The 21559-nt window shown below is 39.3% G+C and overlaps 2 protein-coding genes across 8 annotated transcripts in view; one reads left to right on the forward strand and one right to left on the reverse strand.

Moving 5' to 3' along the window:
* RALGPS1 (Ral GEF with PH domain and SH3 binding motif 1) overlaps positions 1-21559 on the reverse strand; it is a 134027-nt gene that overhangs the window by 60790 nt on the left and 51678 nt on the right. The gene's annotated exons all lie outside the window — the stretch shown is intronic.
* ANGPTL2 (angiopoietin like 2) lies at positions 246-21007 on the forward strand. The gene is made up of 5 exons (XM_042479188.1): positions 246-871; positions 9259-10105; positions 17929-18122; positions 18847-19117; positions 19796-21007. The coding sequence occupies exons 2-5, from the start codon at positions 9277-9279 to the stop codon at positions 19993-19995; spliced, it is 1494 nt and encodes a 497-aa protein (XP_042335122.1). The 5' UTR covers positions 246-871; positions 9259-9276; the 3' UTR covers positions 19996-21007.

Genomic DNA, 21559 nt, shown 5'->3' on the forward strand with positions numbered 1-21559 from the left:
GGGGGTTCAAGTTAGGAAACCGTTACATAACTCCAGACATAAAACTACACCCTGCTTTGAGCAGCAGCAGCAGCAGCAGCAGCAACCCAAAACCGTACAAAGTGTTCCTTATCTCAAGGCACTTCAGGTTTTCCAGCCCAGCAGTGCCTTGACAAAGTCCAGGGAGGCAGTCTGCTCCAAGCGAGGCTTCTCTGGGCTGCCGAGTGCCGTGACATCACTGGATAAAAAGTTTGGATTCAGCCAGCCCTCCACTGTTTGTGTGGTTTAAGGGGAGGCCCTGAACGTGTCTCTTGCTGGTGGATCTCTTAGCCATGTGGGAGGGGGAAGGCAGAGTTTATCCAACCAGAGCTTCTCTGCTTACTGCATGCTTAGTTATTTCACATCCCCCCCCCAGCCGCCTCCAGCATGTAAATCCACCACAAAGGAGCTGAAGTTCAAATAGGGCTGTTTTAGCTACGCTTGAAATGATGGATTGAAAGCTTAGAAGGGGAAACACTGCAGAAGAGCTGGAGTTCCTGAAAAGCAAGCCACTGCTGCTGCTGCCTATTGTCCCTAAGAAGGTCCCTAGCATGGGGGCTGATGTCTTAGATCCAGCATTCAAGTTAAAGAGACGGGGATTTAAACAATAAGGAAATAACAGGACTGCCAGGAGCCTTATGTTGCTTTCCTTCCAAGCACAGTACCAAAATCCAGGGACGTTTCCATGTAACAGGATCCAGGCAGCCCACATTGCAGATGAGCCTATTCTTTGCGGTGATCAGTGATGTCCACCATTCCTGTGGATGAGCCAAGGCAGTGATTCTTTGATCTTTCTAACAAAAATCAACACTAAAAGTTCGAAGCTTGAAGAAAGAAGTCCAAAGGAAAGAGGGTAAGAATATAAAGGGTGTTACGTGTAACATCGATATGTTCTCTGCTAAAAGTTATTTTTTAAATGGTGATAAGATTTAAATTTGGTGAGTTTGAACTAGATTTTTTCTTGAAGTTATGATTTCCTATGAGAGACTGTAAATCCTTAGATATCCTAATTAAGATGCATGTATGTAAACTTTGCAATATCCGGTTATTATCTGCAAGGTTTCTGTTCATATGGTTTTAAGAATTTCCAACTGCATGTTTCAAAATTCAGTCTAAAATGTTGAAATACCAGCAAGCTAAAGATCATTTTTTCAAATTTAAAAACCAACCAATCCATCATATTACGATTTGCAAAAGATTTCCCCCCTTCCCTTTTCTAAACACTACACGGCAAAATCCACTATACTTTGTGCCACTTCTTTCAAAGGACTATTGTATTACAACCCAGGAAGCTGGTCTTTACTTTCCTCTGACACACTGATCAGATTAAAAGATACAGAAAGTTCCTCTAAGTAACAGCTCCTAGAATATCAGTGTTTGCATGTTTTAAGTGAAAGCTTCTTTTTTTAAAAAAATGTCCAAACTAAGCAGATCTGGCTATTTTGAAAATATTCCCTGCGACAGCTTTGGCAGTGGATGCCAAGTGTGAAATCTGACGCAAGCGAGATAGTCTTCAGTGTTGCAAAGTTCTTATTTAGCAAAGCTTTCCGCACAGCTCTTAACACATGAAACAAAAACAAAAAGAAGAGGTTTAAATGATAAGTCATCTTTCAGCATGGGTTGGCTGAAAATAAAATAAAGTGAGGCCACTGTGAAAGGGAAGCAGAACAAGTGTAACATATGGGCTCAACGTGCCAATATCTTCCAACAAAAAAAGATGTTGCATGCTCAATTTCTGTTTGACCTAGTAGAAACGAAAGCTATAGAGGCAATTATTATATACCCTGTTAACAAAAAAAGGGGCAACCTGAAAGTTTGGGCAAGGTAATCCTTTGAAATGCTCTACAGAGATTTGGCACCATTTCAAAAGAAAAGTGCTCAAATAATGAATTAAGTACCCCTATCCATTGGGCATCCTGTCCCCTTCCTAGACTCCATCCTCAAAAAGGGGGAAATAAGTAGAAGGCGCTCTTAACCAAAGGAAGGGTGCTGGGTTGACCAGCAGAGTTTAAATCATACAGAGATAACAAAGATAACAGAACTGGTTTCTCCTTGCTTTATAGAGAGGACCAGTGGCCAATAGTGCAGATGGAGATTGGAGAAGTGACTGGTTTTGGATTGGTTTTGATTCAGATGTCAGAACATGTGTGCAGAAAAAATATACTGGATAAGCTGTACCTGTTATACTAAGCTAACATCTAAACAAAAGAAAGCGAAAGCAGGATAGCTATCTGTTGCTGCCCAAAGATCAACATTTTGAGGTGGTTCAATTCATCTATTGTCCTCTTTCAAGGTACTGTAACTGCTTTCAAATACTCTACAGAACTTTAGAGAGATCTTGTAGCACCTTTGAGACTAACTGAAATAAAGATGTTTGCAGCATGAGCTTTCATAGACCTCAGGCTACTTCCTCAGATGCATATAGAGGATCTCAAAGGTGCTAAAGATCTCTCTACATAACTGATTCTATAGACTAACATTTTGAATTTGAATTCTACAGAATTTGGTATCTGGAACTCGGTCTTGTAGAACTGCATCTTTCCCAGCTTTCAAACTGTTACCAAGACAGGCTTGCCAAAGACATGGGTAGCTGAAAGAGCAATACCTGCTCTATATTATAATAAGAAACAATTCTGTACAGAATAAAGGTGACTACGAAGCTTCCCTTGTGTTGAGAGATGCAATAAAGTCACTGCTTTTTAAAAAAAACTCATCAAAAAAAGAGTGAAAGGCACAAAAAATCCTGATGGGAAGTTTCATTTCTTGGCCATCTAATTTGCCTTTTAGGAAAATTCATCACTTGGCAAAGGGATTTAAAGCCATGAATGTCTTACACAGCACAAACCTCATATTATAAGGTAGAATGTCAGGGTTTTACTTGAGCCAGGAGATGAATAATGCTCAGCTTCAGAACCCATTTTGAACTCTAAGTACATATGGAATAATAGTAGATTGCTTCTCTGAGTCACTATGGTTCCAAACTCTGACCAGGAACACAAACACTCTGAAAGCACTGCTTTTAGGCCTGTCCTAAAGATACCCTAAAGGCATCAGATCCCATTGGATCTCATAGCAGGGTCAAGCCAGCTTAGTACTTGAATGGGAGACTGCAAACACATTTGAGAGGAAGGAACAGGCAAAGCCACCTTTGAGTATTCTTTCCCCAGTAAACCCTATGAAATTCATGGACACAAACACTTGAAGGCACACACACACAGAGGCTGGAGAACCTCTAAACACTTCTGTGAACTTCAAGTGGTGTCTCCTCACCAGCCATCTAAGAAACAGTTATAACAAAATGCCAAGAAAATGCTTATGCACAGACTACTGGGGTAGGGGTGTGTTCTTGGGGCCAGAAAGGCAAAACTGCAGCGCATCAACAGCAAGCAACATCTTTATATTGTCTACAATAAGCATTCTTTTGCCCCAAACTATTTCTGAAAACGTCAGATTATAGTTACTAAACCAGAATTTTCTTATACAGTGGGCCCTTGGTATCCACTGAGGTTTGGCTCTAGGACCCCTCATGGATACCAAAACCCATGGATGCTCAAGTCTCATTATATACAATGGTGTGGTAGAATGGTCTCCCTTATGTATAATGGCAAGATCAAGCTTTCCTTTTTTGGAATGGGATGGGAGTGGGGATATTTTCAAGATAGTGGATGCTAGAAACTATGGATGCAGAATCAGTACATGTGGGAGGCTGACTTTAATCTCCCCAGGCCAAAATGTCTTGCAAAGTAACACATTTCATACACCAGGAATTTACTACTCAATTTACTTTGTTTGTACACCTCAATGATAATCTTGGATTTAGATGCATAGCTACATCCATGATGTATATAGATGTAATTTAAGTGGTTGCTGCACTGTATGAGGTTATATGGAAACCAAGGAAATGTATTTTCACAGAATGTGCATTGTAGTGTTGTAGTTTACATTTCAAGGCTCTTCTCGCCCAGAAACAGAGAATAATACCCAGTGTAGTGCCTGTCAAGATTCCATATGTTAATATATGGGCACAGACCCAGGTTTATTTTTTCAGGAAGAAATACCATATGGCTAAACACTGGGCCTTTCATGAATGCTCTATAGGTATGAAGTCTTGCTGCTTATGAAAGCTCTGCCAGAAAGTCTTGACATGCCATTCAGCTTGTCAACTATTATGGAGAACAACCTTCTAAATCCCAATAATGCATAGTTGCCCAAACAGTAATGTTTGATGTTGCATGATTTTTTTTTAGCAATGTTAGCTTTTGCATAAATTAGAAGAGCAGCAGAAACTTGAAGGCTGGGGTTCACATAGATTCTAATCTAGTTTTAACAAGACAGAGCTAAAAAATAAATCTGCTTAAACATGATTATGTTGTCAAAAGTGTGAAAGAGTGTCTAGATGGTGCAATCATTAAGCCAATCACCAAGTTTTTTATACACAATAGTTTTACATGGCAGTGTTCAATGAAAACGTGGCACGATATCCATGCTTTATTTTTGTTTGTGAAGATGAAACCCTCTCCTGACCCCATCCTAGGTTGGTGTGGGTGGATGATGTTTGCTATGTAAGGAACATTAAGGGAAGATGAAAAAGCAGAGAGGCATGGGCTTGTAAAATCAGAGCCTTGTTTTATTTATTTATTTAGAGTATTTATATCCCACCCTTCTGCCATATAGGCTCCCAGAGCAGCTTATACAGTACATTGTTATTTTATAGTTCCCTGCCTTCAGGCTTGCAATCTAAGTAAGACACGACATACAAAGGAAAGGGGATGGTAGTGGAGGCAAGGATTAGGTCCTCCTGGTGCTGCCTACTCTTCTCTCTTGGAGGTTATAGCAGTGGCAGTTGGGACAGTGGGAGGGCCTTTCATCCACTGCTGTGACTAGGTAGGATGGAGCAATGCCTGCCTCTTCTTCTCTCCCTCCAAGGCCACAGCATTTCCAACTGGGATGGAGGGAGGTTCTTCCTTCAGTTGCTGGGCCCAGGAATGATGGATCCATCATTCTTCTCTTCCTCCCAAGCCCCAGCAATGGGAACTGGGATGGATGGAGAGCCTTTCATTTGTTGCTAGGTCTATGAATGATGGAGCAGTTGCTGCTGACTTTCTTCCTCAAAGACAAGAGCATTGGAAAATGGGATGGATGGAAAAGCTCTGTTTGCAGCATGCATGACAGAAGCATGCTGCATGTTTTGGGATGTGTGAAGCTCCTTTAATATATCACCCTCTAGACAGAAAGTTTGTCTGTTGCTTGTCTTCAGCCATTATTATGGCAAAATACAATTGCTCTTGCTCCATAGTACCTCATTTGGTAGAAAACAGTACTAAAGGGCATGTGTCTCTTATCAGATGTGTCCTTAGATGTCAGTTCATAACTGAAAGAGCCTGTTTAAGAACCACAGATTGTTGGGTTTGGATATGGAAAGCCCAGTCATGAAATTGTTTTACGTAAATTGTGAGAGGCCAGTGTTTTGCTTTGCTTTTTTAATGTCAGCCCTTTTGACAGTGGGAGTTGCTGCTTGGAATCTGCAGCTCTAGCTGAAGTAGAGAAAATTAATTTAACATAGTTCAAAGCTGGAGTAAGGATAAACTGTTGTAATTATACTAAGGTACTATATCTACAGTATATGAAATTGCAAAATAGTGGGAGCCATATGTGTCCACCTTTTTTGTTATCTTAATACTACATGGCATTATAGTAGAATCTGTGCCTCTTACTTGACATTTCCATTGCTGCTTCTGGTTTAAGCTTTCCAGACATCAGTTAAATCACTTCATGGCATTTTAAAATAAAATAAAAAATATCCCAAGTCCCAGAGACTTTAAATTACAAAATGTTTCCTCTCAAATTTAAAACCATTTATAGTCCTTAAATCCGACTACCCCTAAGTCTCTTTTCTACAACTATACCATTGTAGATATATCAAATTTAATAACTTCATATACATATTTCATGAACTACTAACCCACCATTAGGAGATTTTACATTTCTGTATATATAAATATCTAATAGGATATCATTAGGTCTGAGCCACATGTTTTCTGTTTCCAGTATGAAAAGAGGTGCTTTTTTTTTGGGGGGGGGTATTTTTTCTGAAAGACTAAGAAAGCTAACCTTTTTGTGTGCCTGTTTGCCAATGAACCTTTCTCCCTGCCTCCCAAATAACTGGAATAATGCCATATATCCATTAAAGACTTGGCAATGAGACCAGGATCAAAACATCACTTTTGAGGGACCAATACAAAATGCTGTCACACATACTGCATTCTCATGCATACATATAAGCAGATATGGCACAAAAGAAAGACTCCTTTTTTAAAGATTTGACATTGCTCTATTTGTAACCATATGCCAAGACAAACGTGAAGGCTCTTTTATCAACCAACAACATCTTTGCATGTCACCTTAGCTCCCTCTGAGGTTTTTAATCTAGGTTTTTAAAGATTCAGATGGTTTTTTTTAATCCTAGCCTCATGTCCAAGTGTTATCTATCCTCAGTCCAACCACTCCTTAGAAGAGCAAGGAGAAGGTGAAATGGATGAGGAAATCTGACTGTCCTCACTACAGTCTTCACAAAGGAAGACATTCCCCTCTTCTGCAGTTCCTCTTTAACTAAGAAAACCTGAAGGAAGCTCTACAAAGTTTGCTGTTTTGTAACTTTTTGAATAAACCTAGTTAAAGGATGTCCAAAAGCTAGGCTGCCTGAATCTGATTTGGATGCTGTACATGGTTCAGAGCCAGCATGACGTAGTGGTCTGAGTGCTGAACTAGAACTCTGGGAGACTAGAGTTCAAATCCCCATTCAGTCATGGAAACCCACTGGATGAGCTTGGGTCACACTCTCTCAGCCACAGAAGGCAACAATGGTAAGCCTGCTTTGAACAAATCTGGGCAAGAAAAACATTGTGATAGGTTCCCTTTAGAGTTGCTGCAAGTCAGAAATGACTTGAAAGCACACAACAAGAGCAAAAACAGCATGTTTGACACCTGAGCTCAATTGTAGACTTACTGTATAACCTTATTACAAACTACAGTACATGCTAAGTGTAATTACATCCTTCATTAATATGCTCATATTCTTCCTTCTCCGTGTGCAAGTGATCCATAACTGTGCACAAGAGTTAAGAGACGGTTAAGAGGTGATATGATAGCCCTGTTTAAGTATTGGAAGGGGTTTCACATTGTCATACTGAGGATGGAGCAAGGTTGTTTTCTGCTGCTCCAAAAACTACTAGAACAAGGAGCAATGGATGCAAGCTACAGGAAAAGAGATTCCAACTAAACATTAGGAGGAACTTCCCAAGAGTAAGAGATGTTCAGCAATGGAACACACTCCCTCAAAGTGTGATGGAGTCTCCTTTGGAGGTCTTTAAACAGAGGATGGATGGCCATCTGTCAGGGATGCTTTGATTGAGAGTTCCTGCATGGCAGAATGGGGTTGGACTGGATGGCCCTTGGGGTATCTTCCAACTCTATATGATTCTATGGTTCTGTGACAAGAACCTGTGGTGTGAGAGCATAGCTATTGTGTAATTTTACCCTCCAACTGCTACCCGTCTGTTAAAATGGTGGGACAAAGAGCAATTTCAACAGAAAAACTGAGATCCTATTCATGGTAAATAAGGGTTTGCAAAAAGAAATAAAAAAACAACAACCTCAAAAACCAGATATTGAAGTAAGAAAGGCTCCCCCTTTTAACAACTGCTATGCTGAACTATTTTCAAGAATAGTTCAACTGTGTAAAGTATGAGGGTTGGAAGCCTGCCAGGGTCACCAAGTGTGACCTGCTGTGCAAATGCTGGCTATGCAACTTAAAGCTGTCTGGAGGAGGTTTAATTTATGTTTCCAATTTCTTCTAGATTTTGAAGGACATTTTTAAAGACTATACAGGGATTATTTAAAACAGGCAATTCCACCTTCCTTTGGCAAAAGAAGCTCATCATGCTATATCCTCAGCGCAACAAAGGATATGCTGCGTGAACATTGTCTTCTCTAAGTTCTGTCAAAAGTCTCAGCCCAAGTATCTTCTAGAGTTAAAACGTGGGTTGGATTTTACCTTTAGGGATTAAGACACCAGGAAAATTAGATAACATTTATTATTTATTTGATTGGTACCCTACCTTTCCCCAGAATTGGGATGCAAGGCAGGAATACTGTGCAAAATGGTACAAATCCAAGGATTACTGTAACACATTCTATGTGGGGCTGCCTTTGGAAACTGTTTGGAAACTTCAACAGGTCCAAAATGCCTCAGCTAGACTGCTGACCAGGGCTGGTTATAGGAGGCATATAACCTCCATGCTGAAATAGCTTTACTGGCTTATTGGTCTGTTTCTGGGCAGAATTCAAAGTATTATTTATGACTGATAAAGCCCTATACTGCATAGGTCCAGGCTACATGCAAGATGGTGCTGGAGTAGAGTTTTGTGAATGCTATGAATTGCTAAAAAGACAAATAAATGGGTCCTAGAGCAAATCAAGCTTGAACTCTCCCTGGAAGCCCAGATGGTTAAACTGAAACTGACAATGATGCTTAGTAAAGTAGAAGGCAGTAGGAAATGAGGAAGACTGCATTAAAGATTGATATACTCAATCAAAGAACCATATGCCCGAATCTGGAAGATCTGAGTAGGGCTGTTGATGGTAAGATGACACTGAGATCTCTCATTCTGAAGTTTTCCATAAGTCAAAGCCAAGCTGACAGCAGCTATCAACAATTTAAAAGACCATATCTCCCTATATGTTGACCCGAGTTTTAAGATTATTAGAGGAGAGCTTTCTCTTGGTCCCATCACCTTCATAGGTATGGCTGGTGAGGGCCAGAGGAAAGCAATTGCAATGGTATGTGAAGAAGGAAAATCTGTGCTGATTTCTGAAGTTGTGATAACAGATTATGGGGTCAACAAAAACCAAAACATCTAAAAATCAAAAGTCAGCATTGGCCAAAAAAGAAAAGGGAAGACAAGGCATGAGTCCATGGGTTTTCTCTACAGTTAAGCAATTTGTTTTGCAATTTGAGGAGATTCAACAAGGCCAACTTTGAAAGCTAGAGTAACATCTGCCTCCTGGACTGGTTCTCTGAAATACTATGTGAATTTAAACTACAATTTTACACATTTTTAATGGTTCCTTATCATGTTTACATACAATCAATATGTATCTAGAAGAACAGGATTACTTTTTCTTTGCTTTGACTTATTACCAGGCATTTAACATTTTGTATTTACTTTATATTTAAAACAGATTCAAAAGTTCCTTCGTATGGAAAGCAGTTTTAAAAAACGGACCATGAAGGCAGCAGTCTGTTTACTGCTAATGGCTATCGTGGGAATCCATGCCAGTAAGACCCAAGATTTTGAAGGCAACAATGAAGGAGAAGAACAAGAATTTGTTTACACAAACAGGTATAAACGCTCTACGGACACACAAGACAAATGCACCTACACCTTCATCGTACCGCAGCAGAAAGTGACAGGTGCCATTTGTGTTAATTCAAAAGAACCTGAGATTGTACTTGAAAACAGGGTAAATAAGCAGGAACTAGAGCTGCTGAACAATGAACTCTTAAAGCAAAAGAGGCAAATAGAAACCCTCCAGCAGCTGGTGGAGGTTGACGGTGGAATTGTCAATGAGGTGAAACTCTTGCGCAAAGAGAGTCGCAATATGAACTCGCGGGTCACGCAGCTATACATGCAACTGCTGCACGAAATCATCAGAAAAAGGGACAACGCTTTAGAACTTTCCCAGCTGGAAAATAAGATCCTGAATCAAACTGCGGATATGCTGCAGCTTGCAAACAAATATAAGGACCTGGAGCACAAGTACCAACATTTGGTCTCGATTGCAAATAACCAGTCTATAATTATTGCACAACTGGAAGAACATTGCCAAAGAACACCATCTATGAAACCGGCCCTCCAGCCTCCACAGCCACCAAACCGAGTCTACCAGCCACCCACATACAATCGTATCATTAACCAGATCTCTACCAATGAGATTCAGAGCGACCAGAATTTAAAGGTTCTACCACCCACTTTGCCAACCATGCCACCGGTTACTAGTATTCCAACTTCTACGGACAAACCATCAGGTAAGCACATTTTTAATATAGCTAACTATACACTCATCCCTCCACATTTGCTAGGGTTAGGGGCACAGGACCCTTGCGAAATGTAAAAAAACAACAACACAAATAACAAAAACACTATGTCTTTACCTGAGGGAACATCTCTCTAGGAATCTTTGGGTCTTCCAGTGCAACTTTGAGGTCAACATCTGCAAGACATTAACCACAGAACTGGGCTGGAGAAGCCACAAATGCCTAGTGGAGTGTTCTCTCTAGGATCTCTAGGTCCTTCAGTGTGACTTTTGGTCAAAGTTGACCACAAAGTTGTGCTGGAAGATCTAGATATTCCTAGAGAGAACATAGACTGTGAAGTATATGTGTGTGTTATATATGGAATAAAGTATTGGGGAATCTGACATGGGACAGTTGTGAAAGTTTGCTGAGCTCTGGGCTAAAAGAGTAATGTCTTGGCTTACTGACATTCAAAATGGTCTAGAGAACTAGGGACTTCTGGGTCTGAATGTTTTCCTTCTCTTCCCAACCTCCTGTTCCAAATTCGTTCAATATGCAACTTCCTTGGAGAAAAAACCAAGTTCAACACCCATTAAACTGTGTGAAAGGCTGGCCTATGGCCGTAATAAAGATTCTGTGCGAAAAGCTTCTCTTTTCTTGCTCACAATTTACAAAATAATATTTTTCTGAATAACTGTTATTTGCACAAGTGTTACTTACCATCCCTTCCACTTTTCATGAAGTATCCAATGTTGTTAAGGTCAGCTATTTTTTTAAAAATAGAGTCATAACTATATTTTGTTCCAGATGCATGCGTAATTTGGAGGCTGCTTTAAAACCCACTAAAACAAGCAGAGAGATTTCCCATGGCTCTTTTGACCAATGGAGGCCAGGCTATAAGAAAGTGTGTTAAAACACACAAGGCTCAAATTTTCTGCAAGTATTGTTATTACTAAAGCACTGGTTTAGTGGGAAAAGGTGACCTCACTCCAAACAGCATTTTATGATTGTTTGCAGTTTTTCCATTACAGATACCTTCATTCAAATAGCTTGCAGGCCAGTCCTCTGCTTCAGGCTAAAACAAGTGTGGTAACTTGGAAGAAATTAAAGAATCATTAAAAGCACACACAGAAAAATAAAACACTGTTCTCTAACAACAGTAGCAGGAAGTAAACTTCTGATACCTAAAATTACTGGTACCTGAAACTCAGTACATTCTTAAAACTGGGGAAAATGAAATGTATCTGAGCATTTAAGTGTTTAAATACATGTTTCAGGGTTTCTGCATCTCTGGGCATTGTATTACTTAGAATCAATCCTTTGACCAACAGCTCCTCCCAAAAACATTAGTCACATAAGTGTAATGTGGCACGGAATTCACTTTTAAGCAAAGAAGTTATGTCTTATTCTGCCTGGTTTTGTTATTGTACACAATAGGAAACTACAACATAGCCGAGCGGGAGCCTAAGAGAAAACAGGGTTTGCCAGCATGATTTAATCAACAATTTTTAACACAGTCAAAAGCCTGGTTTTAATTAATGAAACCAAGAACAGTTTTGTGAAAATGTGTTATTAATTTTACTTCCATGGACTTTATTGCTCCTAATTGCTCCCTGCTTCCCATATACTCTCTCTCTCTCTCTCTCTTCTTTTGGAAAGTCTACGGATATGACATTAAGTCTCCTGTGTATGTAAATGCTGTATACAATAAAAAAACAAGAACCAGGCTATTTCAGAAGGCCTGGTTCCTACATCATAAATTCTCCTTCAGGGAGCAGTCCCATAGCCATTGCCATATGGCAAAAGTGACCCATGAGCAGGTGGGGCTGCATAGCTTCTTGAGGTCAATTTGCAGAAGTGTAAGAGACATGAAGATTTGCTAGCAGCACAAATCACTACTGAAAAGCAGAGTGATCCCATTAATCCAGACATTCCTCCATGCAGCTATAGCCATGGCTCTGTTTGGAGTGAGGGATTTGAGGAGGTACAAACTAGATCTCAATGACTTGGCAGCCTTCCCCAACCTGATGCCTCTCAGATGTTTTAGACCTGTGGTTCTTAACCTTTTCTTTACCAAGGACCCCCTTTAAATATCTTTCGTTGTTGCAGACCACCAAGACTTAACTCAAGATTGAAAACCCTAAAGAGCATTAAATATTTATTTAAATTTGCTCATCGAGGGTCTTCAGGTTTGGAAATCAGGGAGAAATAAGTAAATGCGCACATACCTATTACAATATTTTTCCTGAATAATGGCTATATTATCTGAGCTGAAGGGAACTGAAGTTCAAAATACTTGGAGGGTGCCATGATGGAGAAGGCTAGTCTTAGACAATGTTTGTATAAGACCCGTAACAAAACATAACATGAAAATTCAGGATTTGGGAAGATTGTTCAGCCACATAGCTATACATACACATACATACACACATTTCGCTTTTCAAAAACCAAGTCGCAAAGCACATTTTGATAGCATGTAAAAATCCTTCCACTGCTAGTTCAGTAATTCCACGCATCCCTATTACTATTCCAAACTAAGAACCCATGACTGTTAAGTTCAGCACTTATTTCCATAACGGAGCCAAATGTAGCTACATACAGTACGAAAAATGTGTCAGGTTTTAATGATAAATACAGAGGGTTTTCTAAAAATCCTTTTATGGCTGATGTAATAGCATATCATAAATTTAACAGAGACATTTACATTTTGGGAAGATGTCATGGTCAGTTTAAGCTTCTTTACAAATCCCCTAAGAAACTAAAATATGATGGATGCTCTTTTCCAAGGTCCAATGAAGAGTGTCTTATAACAAAACTGGGAAATGAGCTGGACCTTAGATAGCAGACGGTTCTGATCCTGAAAAATATTCTCATAAAATTGACTGGAAGAACATACGCCAGTCTGCGTAGTGTCACAATACAACAGGCGTGATTTTTGAGCGGCACAATTGTTTTCTGACGATAAGATTAAAGTCGTATGTTTTGGTGAACTGTTGTCAAACACTCTTACCCTACACAGAACATAAGACCATGGCTACACATAAAGATACTGGAAAAGAATGCTAAGGATACCATGGCCAGCCAAAAACAAACAAACAAACAAATGGGTCCTTGAACAGATCAAGCCTGAAATCTCCCTGGAAGCCAAAATGATCAAACTGAAGCTGTTGTATTTTGGCCACATCATGAAAGGGCATAACTCATGAGAAAAGACAATAGTGCTAGGAAAGGTGTAGGGAAGTAGAAAGAGAGGAAGACCACAAGCTGAATGGATAAGACTTGATTAGAGACATCACAAGTATGAATTTACAGGGCCTAAACTGAGCAGTGGAGGACAGGAGGCCTTGGAGATGTCTCATCCACAGGGTGGACTGTTGACACAAGAGCATTTAACAACCACAAACAGATAATGCTGTTGCAAAAGTCTTCTTAAAAGGGCCATTAAAACAAATCTAATAGGCAACATTGTGTTCAAGGCAAAAAAAGTCAGAATATTGTACTGGAAACAGAATTCAGCTTCCTAAGAATCATTTCAAGCATTGATAGAAATGGGGACTGCAGCCAGGATATGGAGAAGATGATTAAGAATGGAGGGCAAGTCAGCACAAAAGTTAGACTCATACAAGCCACTGTATTCCCTATTACCATGTATGGATGGCAAGAGCTGAACAGTGAAGAAAGTGGATATGAAGAAAATCAATGCATTTGAGATGTGGTGCTGGAGAAGAGTGGTGAGGATCCTGTGGCTGGCCAAAAAGACAAACAAATGGGTCCTAGAGCAGATCAAGCCAGAGATCTCCCTGGAAGCCAAGATGACAAAACCGAGGCTGTCGTACTTCAGGCACATCATGAGAAGGGAGGACTCAATGAAAAAACAATAATGTTAGGAAAGGTGGAAGGAAGTAGAAAGGGAGAAGGCCACATGCTAGATGGATGGACTCTATTTAGGAGTTCATGGATATGAGTTTACAGGACCTAAGCAGGGCAGTGGTGGACAGGGAGTCTTGGAGATCTCTCATCCAAAGGGTCGTCATGGGCTGAGATTGATTCGAGAGCAGTTTAAAACAGAATAATTTAAGAACAAGTTTCTAACCATAATGCTTGGCAAGGCATGGTTGAATATGGCTGAGTAACACTTGCAGAAATTTCAGAAAACTGGAGTAGCTGAGTAAGATTTCCAAGGTAGGGTGCATTTAGTACTCTATGTAGTTACATCCCTGAGTATCTTATCCCCGAGTATCAAAATGTGAATACTACAAAACATTCCAGTGGTATAATTACACGAGATAAGAAATACAATTGTATACAAAAAGCCCACTTTTTCTTGGAATAGATTGTATGTATTAATTTAACATATATATATTATGGTACAGAATGCCCTAAGCATGAATTTCCATGCAGTTTGTATATCTTTCCCATCTGCTAGTCTTGTACCCTGCCACTAAACAATTACTACAGTCTCTTCTGCTTTCCATTTTACCTAGGAACCAAGAGTAATGTATTCCTTCTCCAACTTGCCTGTACCTCCTTAGGGAAATCTGCCTCCCACTCTTGAGAACTTGGATCTGAACATATACAAAGCTGTATTTTCTTTTATTCAGTGATGGAAAACTTCCTTGGCTCTAAGGGCCATGCTGGAAACTATCATAAACTAGAGAACACCTCATCTACCCTGCTAGTGTCATGTAGCTACAAAAAGTACATCATTCCTTCTGATTATTGCATCTGCAAGCTCAGCACAAGATTTTTAAAACAGCAATAAAATAACAAGAATAAGGAAGGCATGTTACTAAAGATATTGAGCACTACAGGGGCAGTTCTGCAGTTTATGTCTACATGGATAATAGTGGAACTGAATGCAACACTTGTGTGTGTGTATGCGCACTTTCAAGTCACCTGTCAACTTATGCACACATTAACATGCTGCTAAAACGGACATATCAGTTACTGAAGTATATGCCATTCAGTACACCAATGAAGTCCTCTTTAACTTTTAAGCATGCTCTGATGAAGATGGAAAATGAGGTAATATGTATGTATACCAGCCAAGGGTTTCAGTGTTTGGGATCAATAGAAAAAGAACAGCTGATACATAGTTTAAAAATGCATTAGGAGTGTAGGTCATATGAAACAATACTATTTTCTTCACTTCTAATGAGGGGAAATGGATCCCCTCCCCAACACCTTCCTCTCTCTCATTTTCCAACACAATCCCCAAATGCTTTTATGTATTTCACACCATAACTTTCAGCTGAAATTCAAAATATTTCATTTCCGGCTGTGTTCTGTGTACCATGTGTTAGAAATGTCACCAATGAGCCCCCTTTCTGTTGCATTTGGTCATGTTTCTTTCATGCAAACAACCTCAGTAGGTAAGATACCCAAACTCTGTGTTTCACATGCTAGAAAGTGTCACTAATCTGTAAGACATGACAAATGCAAACTTTGCCAGAATGTGGTATTATTAACACTCCCTGTAAATTCAGCTTCTGAGCTGCTTCCAACAGATCAATTGCTAAGAGCGCTTTCATTCATTATCCCCATTCAACAAGTCATTGTGCAAGTCAATCAATCTTTTATTTGACTGGGACTTGCATTTGAGAGCAGAAACTACAGCAACAAGGGCCACTCTTATGCCTCAAATGCATGCTGACCAGTGTTGCTCATGGAAGATTTTATAGAATAATAATTGAAACAGCTTCAAAGGTCACTTTTATGCTTTCATTAACAAGGACATATTTAGCTCATTTAAACCATTCATACCATTCAGTCTTAATCCACACGTGTACAAATGGATTTGCTATTGAGATATATTCTTGGTAGCCAACAGCAAATGAAATGGGAAAACAATCATTTTTTACGTAGGAGCAGCCTGCATAGCAATCACCTTTTCCAAACTCAGAAGAAAACCACCATCTGTTCTAAAGATGAAGGAGATGGTTCAGAGCAAAAACGTTCATCAGAAGAGTCAGCATTGTTATATGCTACACAGTCAATAATATTTTTATTGACGTTACTAATGTCATCAAATAAAAAACTTCTTTATACCAAGCCTTCACAGCAAATGATCCACTTGATGGTTGCAGTCTCCACTAATTCTAATAGCATTCTAATACTAATTATTAATTCACTGACTCTCTAAAAATCCAGTCATATGGGAGTGTTCAAGAAAATACTCTCATTTGCCTGGAAAAAGAAGTAAAACAACACAGGCATTCCAAAGGAAAAAAAACTGCAACATATGACAGGCCATAAATAAAATAAAAACTTAACCAGATGTCATTACAACTCCGTCTCAATGTAAAACGTAGAGGGTTCCCCTTATTTATATCTGTAACTCTACCTGCTTTTGTCCCCAGGACCTCTCACATTAAAGTGATGTGTGTGAATGCCTTCAAGTTGCCTGTAGAGTTATGGCCGCATTAATTTCATGTGTGAATTTGGCACACTTACATGTATGTGTTTTACAAAATGGTAAAAACACAGTATACACAGAAAACACAACAGAGAATGACAACGTAACAAATTAAGTGTTATAAAAATGTTTAAAGCATAATATTAATGTGTCAAGGAAAGGGGAAAATATGTAAGACTCTATTAAGTAAAGGCAAAGATGGCTATACACTAGGTCACTTCTCACTGATAGTTACTCAGGGGGGGTCAACTACATAGGTGTCTGGGTGGTCTTGATCCTTGATGTCTGATTTTTTTTGGGGGGCCCTCAAGTCCCTAATCCCCTCCTTGTTCTGGAGTCCATCAAATGTCTTTCAGTACTAAGACTGCCCTATTCCACTTTTTAAAACTGATTTGTTATTGTAGTTAACTGCATCCAAGTCAACCCCAACTCATGGTGACTCTGTGGATGATATCTCTCCAAGACTCCCTGTCCTCCACTGGTCTGTTTAGGTCCTGTAAAGTCATACCTGTGGCCTCCTTAATAGAGTCTAGCATGCATTCTTCCTCTCTTTCAACTTCCCTCCACCTTTCTGAGCTTGTCTTTTCTAAGGATTCATGCCTTCTCATGATATGGCCAAAGTACAACAGCCTCAATTTGATCATCTTGGCTTCCTGGGAGATTTCAGGCTTGATCTGTTCTAGGACCCATTTGATTGTCTTTTGGGCTGTCCACAATATCCTCAGTTCTCCTCTACATTTCAAATGACCCCAAGTCTATTTTCCTGTGCCTCGATTCCAGATGCCTCCTGTGCATGCACCATTTTACAGCTAATATTCAGCTAGTGTAAGTCTACAAAATTAGACAGGCCATAAAATTCCACAGTCAATTATTGCCTTTAGCATTTGAATGTCAAAAATGCTGCATATGACCACAGTAACCAAGTCTGGTTTAGGATATCTAAAACAGATAGATCATATTGCAGTACTTGCATGACTTTATGTCATGCATTGTACAATGTGGTTACACAGGCACTCATACTTAACAGACTGAGGCTTGAATCCTATTGAGTTAGCCCTAAATCAAGGAGACCCACTGAATCAATTGTTAAAAGGTGAGTCAACACACTACTAAGTCCCATTGATTCACTGGAACTAGTAACAGAATTCAAGCCTCAAGGGCACAGTATTATGGACTGCTGACATAAAACTAATGTGAAAGTACCAGAGGAGTCAACAATACATCTTCTATTTCACCCAGCTAATCAAAACCAATGATCTAAGAACAAAGCAAGAAGGTAACATGTATTGGTTTTTTTGTCACTGATGCTTTAAAGTGGCGTTCATATAGAAAAATCACTTCCATTACAAAATGAAAAGGCTGAAATAGAAATATGGGTAACTGTATTAGTGATAGGCATCAATGTAACTATTTTCACCAGGTCCTTGGAGAGACTGTCTGCAGGCTTTAGAAGATGGCCATGACACCAGTTCAATATACCTCGTGAAACCTGAAAATACAAACCGGTTGATGCAGGTCTGGTGCGACCAACGACATGATCCTGGTGGCTGGACAGTGATCCAGAGACGTTTGGATGGATCTGTCAACTTTTTCAGGAACTGGGAGACTTATAAGGTAAGCACAAATAACTGTGTGTTCGCTTTGATAAATCGAATGCAATGCTTGCACTAGAATTGGGATTTTCAATTCTCTCCACTGCATACCTGTCCAACACTAAAAGCATGCTCTACAGAGGTTTATAGTCCCCTGGCACAGGTACTCAAGTAGCTGTAATGGAGAGAGGAGACTGTATCCTACAACTTATGCTGAATTCTGCTCTTTTATGACTGGATGTTCAGCACTGGGCATGGCCTTAAAAAACATTCTTTGAATTTATGTTTTAAAGTCTCTCTAACGATAATATGCCTCATCAGGTACTTGACTATATTAGTGTTTCTAGCACAAAATTGACAGGTTACAGGAAGAAGTCTACAGTAAAGCATAAACTAAGCTGAAATTTTCATGGGCTAAAATAAAATCACATTTTCTAACCTGGTAGTCTTAAACTGCCACTGAAAGAGGCATCTGGTCATGAACTCAGCGAGGCAGGCAATCGTCCAAAAAGCAGAACAATAACTTAATATTTTCTCCAAAGTCCTTTGGAAAGGAAAACTTTTCCTGACCCAGAGCTCAGAGCCAGAAGGGAGATAAAAACAGGGAAAGGGCTTATAATTAAATTTTAAAAGCTGACTGTGCATCTCTCACATTTAATGCATGAAAGCATTACACTTTAACAGCATCCAAGGATACTTCATGAATGTTATACACTGATAGTTAATTCATCTTTCCCCCCCTACAGCAAGGATTTGGTAACATTGATGGAGAGTACTGGTTAGGCCTAGAAAATATTTATTGGCTGACAAATCAAGGCAACTATAAATTACTGATAACCATGGAAGACTGGTCAGGCCGTAAAGTGTTTGCTGAATATGCCAGTTTCCGGGTGGAGGCAGAAAGCGAGTACTATAAGCTGCGACTGGGCCGATACAACGGAAATGCTGGAGACTCCTTCACCTGGCATAACGGGAAGCAATTCACTACACTGGACAGAGATCACGATGTATATACAGGTACAAACAGTAACTATATGAATTTTATGAAGCAGTACATGAAAAATGTTGTTTGTTTAATACAATATGTAAAAACAAATTTATTATAAACTGAAAAATGCACATTTCTATATATTAAGTGGCATCCCCATTAGAGCCCTCAAGCAAATCCAACAGTTTTTGTCTGGTGTTCCCAGGGAAGGCATTCTGCAGACAGCTCATCTGATTTGCTTCTACATGTCTATGCGTAGTAAAAGAGGGGAGAAGGCGGTTTGGATAAAACAAACAACAAAACTGGAACCAAGATGACAGCAAGCATGGGATCTTGTCAAATAACTAAGAGGTTTATCCAAGTCTGAGATATTAAGGCTTCTGATACAAAAATTGCCTGAATTTTCCAGGAGTCATGTTAGGTAGTCCAAGCCGTCAACTGTGCTGCAACTAGCCAAGAAGCAAATGGTGGTGCTACTGAAATTAAAGCAGCTAGACATTGCTGGTAGTTGCCACTGGACTTGCCTTTCCTTGAGTACTTGAAATGCCTCAGAGGACATGAGACTAAGGGGGTTTGTCCTAAACAGAGGCAGAGGCAGTAAGAATCTTACACATGGAAAAGCATACAACTGACAGCATGCAGACTAGTACAATGCAGATCAATATAATTCCCTGATTAATACAATGATGTCCTTCTTTCTATTACAGGTAACTGTGCTCACTATCAGAAGGGGGGATGGTGGTACAATGCGTGCGCACATTCGAACCTCAATGGCGTCTGGTACCGAGGAGGACACTATCGGAGTCGGTATCAGGATGGTGTCTATTGGGCTGAGTTTCGGGGGGGCTCCTATTCACTGAAGAAAGTTGTCATGATGATCAGACCCAATCCCAACACATTCCACTGAAAGGAAATTCATCTCCTCAAGAGACAGACTCAAAAAGCAACAGCAGTGGCATGTGCTATCCAGAACACAGCAAAGTCTCAGCAGCAAAGAATGTAATATATTGTACACTGACTGCCATTAATCAGTGGACTTGTATATTGTATTTTTCAAGCATCGTTCCAGAACCAAAAGAAACCAAAATAATGTCATGCAAAATGGACTGTAGATGATAAGAATATGGCCACATCATCTAAATATTTGTATATTTTATATAGTCTCAAGTATTGAACATATTCCAAACTGTACAGAAGACCTTTTTATAAAAAAAAATAATGATATTGATGATGATGAAGAAGAATTCATTTGACACAGGAATCTATATCCTTTGAAAACATGTAGCCAGTACAGGTACCTTAGACTGTTAGAGTGATTGTTCCTAATTTAATTTTTGTATGCTGTTGTGAAGGGTTTAGTGTCTGTTTTTAAAGTGTCTACACAATGCCAACCACAGGAGCCCAAGGCACTATTATAACCTGGCAATAAACCATTTCAAACAGGGCACACAAAAAGTCCAGGTTTATCTCCATTTTTTTCTAAATCTTTTACCATTATCAGCCATTACTTATAAAATGACAAAACAGGTATTTTTCTCATCAATAAAGCAGCACCAGGATCCTTTGAAATTAATACCTAGACATTTTTATAAGCAACCTGCATATTTGCAATCAAAAGAAACAGCTTTAGAAGTGAGTTCACAGATATTCAGTTATTTTGCACTCTAGGAATCACTACAGCTATAGAAAGAAATGAACTATCCAACTTTGCAGGCAAATGATGGATATGTATATAAAACTTATTTAAATACCCCTAGCCACTACATTATGACCTTTAGGGAAGGCCATTTGAAACACAGAGAGCCAGCATGGTATAGTGATTTGAGCAATGGACTATGACTCTGGAGATCAACTTTTGAATCCCTACTTAGCCATGAAAACCCACTGGATGCCCTTAGGAAAGTTACATTTTCTCAGTCTCAGAGAAAGGCAATGGCAACCTCCCCTCTGAACATATCTTGCCAAGGACAACTTGCGATAGGGTTGCCTTAGGGTCACCATAAGTTGGAAATGACTTGAAGGCATACAACAACAACTACAAATTTGAAACCCAGAACTGCATTTGCCACATTTCACTATTATTGCCAAATATACATATTAAAAGAAAATTATGCAATCACATTTATAAAGTCCATTGTAGGAACTTGAATCCCCAAGTTCCAGTATTCTGCTGCAGTAAGTTTCCAGAATATCTTATTTTAGCACATGTTACATTATAGGAACAGTAAAAACCATAAATTTTAAAACTCTTATTACCTCATTATTTCTTTCCTAATTTACAATGTGCATTAATGTTTTGGAGTCTGATGTAGCAAGTCTTGTACATAAATGGAAGTAGGGATTTTAATATATTATCAGATTATGCTTATAATGATGCAAAGATGTAATAAAAGCAACAAATGCTATGTCTGTGTATTTAAATGTTATTCTTATGTTTGTTCTGTAACTCAAGGCCATCTGCTGAAACTGTT

Source organism: Sceloporus undulatus, chromosome 7 (genome assembly GCF_019175285.1).
Source record: "Sceloporus undulatus isolate JIND9_A2432 ecotype Alabama chromosome 7, SceUnd_v1.1, whole genome shotgun sequence".
Taxonomy (NCBI): Eukaryota; Metazoa; Chordata; class Lepidosauria; order Squamata; family Phrynosomatidae; genus Sceloporus; species Sceloporus undulatus.

Coding starts and splice junctions, on each gene's coding strand:
- ANGPTL2 (XM_042479188.1), top strand. CDS start 9,277: ATGGAAAGCAGTTTTAAAAAACGGACCATGAAGGCAGCAGTCTGTTTA. Junction 18,123..18,846: donor GGAACTGGGAGACTTATAAG/GTAAGCACAAAT, acceptor CCCCCCCTACAG/CAAGGATTTGGTAACATTGA. Junction 19,118..19,795: donor AGATCACGATGTATATACAG/GTACAAACAGTA, acceptor TTTCTATTACAG/GTAACTGTGCTCACTATCAG.